This window comes from Macrobrachium rosenbergii, chromosome 21 (genome assembly GCF_040412425.1).
Source record: "Macrobrachium rosenbergii isolate ZJJX-2024 chromosome 21, ASM4041242v1, whole genome shotgun sequence".
Lineage (NCBI taxonomy): Eukaryota > Metazoa > Arthropoda > Malacostraca > Decapoda > Palaemonidae > Macrobrachium > Macrobrachium rosenbergii.
Window position 1 is genome coordinate 14,171,921 of NC_089761.1, and position 5,469 is coordinate 14,177,389.

Sequence of the window (5,469 nt, forward strand, 5' to 3'; positions counted from 1 at the left end):
AAGCCATTTTTTTCCCTATGCTGAGAAAATTGGCCTCAAAGATTTTGATATTATACAGAGCTTCTAATTAGCTCATCTCTTCATGCAATTTGGTTTGAAAATGTGACAACACAGACAGGTGAAGTTTTGATATGTTACAGTGTAACAAAAACTGAGACACTCTGGCTGGAAAACTCAAAAGCTTAAAAAAAATGGAAAAGCCAGTTCGTTAAAACAGGGACGAATAGTAGGTCACGTGGAAATAGTGGTTCTTCTTGTCTTCGACTGTCTCCCCATTCCGAGTGAGTGACTTTTTTGGGAGAGCTGCTTTGTGGGCCAGTGCCACCTATTTTTCCCGTTTGGACTTCGTGCAACCTAGAAATGTGATCAGTTGTGTATTAGGCAACTATTCTGAGTAAACAGAACGGCTAGTAAAACATGATATAAATTGCATTGTTATACAGTTGAGCACTTTTTTCTGACATCCTTCTAGATGGAACTGCTTCATAGCTTCCAACTTTTGTCCATGTCATGTTATGCAAGCAAAATAGACAGCTTTAAAACACATAAAGAAAACTACGAACCGTTTTCAAACGTGACTTTGAAATCGCTCCAAGGTATTTGTGAAAATAAAAAAAAAATAATGAAAAGAGAAGGAGATAGAGGATCAGAAGGGGGGCACACAATGGTGCGCAAAAACATTCAGACAATGGAACGGGCATGAGAGAGAGAGAGAGAGAGAGAGAGAGAGAGAGAGAGAGAGAGAGAGAGAGAGAGAGTTAGGATTGAGATGACATGCGTGAATACTTGTAACGTAGTACAGTAGATGCAGTTATGCGTTCATTCAGTAGATTTTAGGGTTATGTCATGTTACTCAATGCTGAAGTAAGGAAAGCACCGAGAGAAATAAGCAGAATTGGACAGGATATGAATAAAGGTGGGATTTAGGGTTGTAGAGACTGATTCAGAATTTCATGAGAGAGAGAGAGAGAGAGAGAGAGAGAGAGAGAGAGAGAGAGAGAGAGAGAGAGAGATTAATATAATCCCTACGACGTCTCTGTTGCAAATGGAACAGTAGAACGAAATTGGTCTCGTCAGCTGGAAGAAGAAGCTTCCTGTGAAAAGGTTCACATTCCATAATTAATGAAAACGATTCTGTCTGGCTGCGGCCCTCTTCTCGTGTCTCCTTCTGGATCGTCGTTCGGTGCGCAGGATAATAAGCAGGGATAATTATTCCTCGGAATGGTATTCGTACGTTGATGTTTTTATTTTTATTTAGAATTTTTTGTTTCTCTTCCCCCGCCCCCCTCTCTATGCAAACACTTGACAACAATAGGTGCACCGAGTTTTGTGGGTTAGCGCGTGTTAAGGCCCGCTCAGCTGGAACAAGGGAACCTGTGAATGATTCCAGATCCTCAAATTTTGGGAATGTTCTAGGCCTTCCGTTCCCCTTTTCAGGAGACGATTGCATTCCATTCGAGGAGGAAGACTTATTTCCATACGATGTTAAGAACAATTTAAAGTCCCCTGGAACCACAGTGCATTTGTGCGAAAGATCTGGATGGTACATCTGGCAGCGTCGTGGGCGGGTCCGTCGCCAGCACACACACACACACACATGCACACATACACACTCGCGGGCGCCACAGTAGTGCATCACTCCACCTGGAACGCATAGCTTCCATACTGGAAAGCCAAGCAGAGAATAGGAAGATCGTCACGGGGTTTTCCTTTGGCCCTTCGAGTCCAGCCCTTGGAATCCAGTCGAATTACATGTTGGTGTCCGAGGGGTGGTGCAGCAGGGCAGCTGTGGTGGCAGCGGCGGCGACTACGTCGACGACGGCGGTATTGCAGCAGCAGCAGCAGCTGTAGTGGTTGGTGGTGGTGGTGGGCGTGGTAGGAGTGACGCGAGTGGCGGATCGATTCCCCCTGGGTGTCTCTCCAGCGACTAGCAGCGGCAGCAGCAGCAGCAGCAGCGGCAGCGGCATCGGCAGCAACAAGGCTCTAGTCATCATCATGCCGGCTCGTGAGCGAGCAACGGCTCTCCACATCCGCTGTATCTGACGCCATCCATCCATCCACTCGTAACGCTCGCTCGCTCTCTCTCTCACCTGCCCTTGGAGTCGTGAATCAGTGTCGCCGTCGTCGTCGTTGAGAGTTCCTCGGTGCGCTGGGCTGTGGCCTTCCTGCTGCTGCGTCTGACGAGGACACGTCACCGTCGCATTCCTCCTCAGTGTGTTTATTTGTGTCAAAGAGAAATATTGTGTTGTGTTTTGTCCATTCTGTCTCATTACTCTCTCACCCAAGAAACTCATATTGTCTCGTCTTCTCCCCCGCCCTTTTCCCCCGCTGGAGGCTACCGCCTGCCGCCAGCTGGCCTCTCGAGGTAAATAGAGAGCCTGCCTTCCCTCTCCTTACTACACAAACCCCCTCTTCACCCACCGCTAACACCACCCATCCGGCCCACGTACTCCCGACATGCTCTGAGGTACACGTGCAAACTAACTTTCGGCGCATTCGTACAGAAAAAAAACTGCTCTAGTTCCTTTGCCCAGAGCCGGGCAAGTAGCTCCGTACTTAATTAGGCGTGATATAGGCTCCGTCCATATCCGCGACCAAGCCCCATCGTCCTCCCGTGAAGGAAAGAGCCTCGTATTCACGTCGGCCATTGCATCCCGTGGCCGTGACTTGTTTTTCCTTGGGACAGGCCCTACTGAAAGTCCGCCACCACGAGTCTCCTTGAGGAGGAGGATCCCGAAGTGAGCAAGATGGGAGGAGAGGAGGAAAAGCCCCAGGACCGACAGGCCGATGACAGCATACGTGTCATCTGCCGCTTCCGGCCCCTCAACAAGTCTGAGGAGGCCGCCGGAAGTAAATTCATCTGCAGCTTTCCAAGTTCTAGAGGACAGGAAGATCAGATGGTCTCAGTTGGGGTAAGTACCAGAAAATGACGTTTGTCTGTCATTAGTCTCTGCTGTCTCGAAAATTCAGTTTTTGTTATGCACTCGTTGTCAGTCATCTCATCTCACTTGCATTCCTCATCGTGTCACGTTACTTCTGCCCGAAATAGGACGACCAAATAAAAAAAAAAGGGCACTTAGATCGGGATCTCGTTGACCTTCCTCACCGTATCAGTGCGAGTGACGTCACCGACATCGCCTCGATCGATCGATCACATATAATGAAGATCTCTCCAGCTGCACAACATAGGCATCGATGTCATGATTTTGATCAGAAGGAGGTTCAACTGTTGAGAATGGGGCGCCATGGCTGTACCTCGCGAAAGGACAGCGCCAGGCTGCTGTTAAAGGGAAATTCGAAAGGCACCTTTAATCCGTCTGACATACGATGACGTTAAAATCGACATGCCTCAGGCGAAAGTTGGGGATCTTCTATAAGCTCTATTTTTTTCTGAGGCAGAATGTCGTCAGTATTCTATACAACTTGTGAAACGCTAACAAAGAGTATCGTTCAAACAGCAATGTATGTAGGTTATTTAATGTGAACAAATATGCATTTGGGAAAGTTGGGTGTACCCCCTACTGGAAGCTGTATACACACACACACGCACACACACACATACACTTTGAATACCTGTTTATATTAAAAACGAAGATTTTCCATACTTTATCGTTCAGATGATGGTGCAGATAAGATTTATATGAATACTTGTGTTAATATATATGAATACTCTTGAGTAGGTGAGTCAGGATCTATTGATACACTTACAGATTTTATGTGTGTATTCATGTACAGTTGCACATACATATGAACATGCATTCGGTTGTCGTTCAAAATCGCACGTGAAGTAATTTGAGTATCGGCTGAATAGGTCCACTGCCCAAGCAGATGAAAACTACTAAATAAATTTGACAAATTATGTTTTATAACAGAGTGTTGTTTTAAAACTGGTACAAAGATGTTTTCCTAATGACAAGATGATTTCTTTTCTAGGCCCAAATATTATTTTTTTGATTGACACGGAAAGATTTAATTTTTCGAATAGATTCTTTTCGCCAGTGTGGTCAAGGCAGTTGGAAAAACCGAACTTTTCCTCGTATAAAACCAGACTATCTCGATATTCAGTGAACTATAATCCACCAGATTTGAATTTTCCGTCCTGGAAATTTTTTATTCAGTGCGCGTCTTGGCCACATTTATCTCTGGAACTTTTATTATAATTTCATGTATTTTTCTAGATTCCATAACTGCCCTCAGCTGATCAGTGGGTGAATATACATTGCAATTTGTTTGTATGGTGTATGTTAGTGTGTTTGTGGTTATATATATGTGAACTGGCGAACGAGAGCATAATTCCTGAACGGCGCTGCTTTTCTTTACGGATTTTAAAATGTTTTCCTTACAACCGTTTTAGCTTTTCAAAGGGCTGACATTTCATATCACTCTATCTGTCTATCCATCTATCTATTTATCTGTCTATATATATGTATATATGTACACACACACGCACATATCTATACATATATATATATATATATATATATATATATTTTATATATTTTCTTTGGGATTCATTTTTTTCCTTTGCTAAATCATGTCTCATTTTCATTCATTATCAAACAGGGAACAGCTAGAAGTGAGACATAATTTGCCTGCGATTTATGGAACTTTTTGCTTTTGACTTTTGAAGTCTGTCTGCATCGGATGATTAAAGTTATATTTATACCGTAATATTGACGAGTTTTGTTACTTCGTGCACTCGAAGTTTCTACTTGCTTCGTGTAATTGAATTTTCTTCACCGATCAAGGGTGTAATTGCTCCTGATTACTGAAGTTCATGCTTTCACTCTCCTTGTACTCTATCACCGAAGCATGAACTTGCCCTGTGTTCATGTAGCGAGCAGGAAATTGCGTCCTTTGGACTGAAATGTCTGCTTCTAATCATCGAAGATTCTGGTTGCGCCGCATTGCTGGAGGCCGCTTGCTCCTGATTACTCAGGTTTAATTGTTTTGTGTTTCTGGACTTATCTCGTACTTTACATATTGGAACACTGAATAACCTCGTGTTTCTTATTGAAGTGTGGTTGTTCTGCATTACTGAGCTTACACCTGATATGTATCTTTGGAGCGTGCTCGCTATTTGGTAGCGAACCGTGCGATTGGAGTTCCTAATTACTACGTATTGTTACAATTTGAAGTTCGGACTTCCTCCTTATTATTGAAATTCGTACTTATGCCATGTTAACCGAAGTGCGTTTGCTTCCATGTGCCAATGATATCGCTGCCAAGACGCTGTCTGCTCGTGATGATGAAGCGTTTCTCTTTAAGCTATTGAATAACACATTTCATAAAGGCATTTTATGCACTTCCGTTCTCGCTGTTCGCGAAACATGATCGCGACGTGAATTTGATTGCACAAGCGTCTGTGCTTGTACTTGTTCTCCACTTATTGCTTTAAAACAAATTGTATATTAGTGCATTAGCAGTGTAGTCGTTTTATCAACGAGAAAAACCAGAGTTCTAATGCAG

General features: G+C 43.8%; 1 protein-coding gene across 4 annotated transcripts in view; it reads left to right on the forward strand.

Moving 5' to 3' along the window:
* Positions 1-1,597: 1,597 nt before the first annotated feature.
* The window catches only part of LOC136849695 (kinesin heavy chain-like), a 446,857-nt gene continuing 442,985 nt past the window's right edge, over positions 1,598-5,469 (forward strand). For 3 of the 4 annotated variants that reach the window (XM_067123039.1, XM_067123041.1, XM_067123040.1), the window contains exon 1: positions 1,630-2,912. In XM_067123039.1, coding sequence (XP_066979140.1) covers positions 2,748-2,912 — 165 coding nt within the window. In that variant the 5' untranslated portion in view covers positions 1,630-2,747. Of the gene's footprint in view, positions 2,913-5,469 lie in introns of all 4 variants that reach the window. The other variant, XM_067123042.1, reaches the window with a different exon arrangement.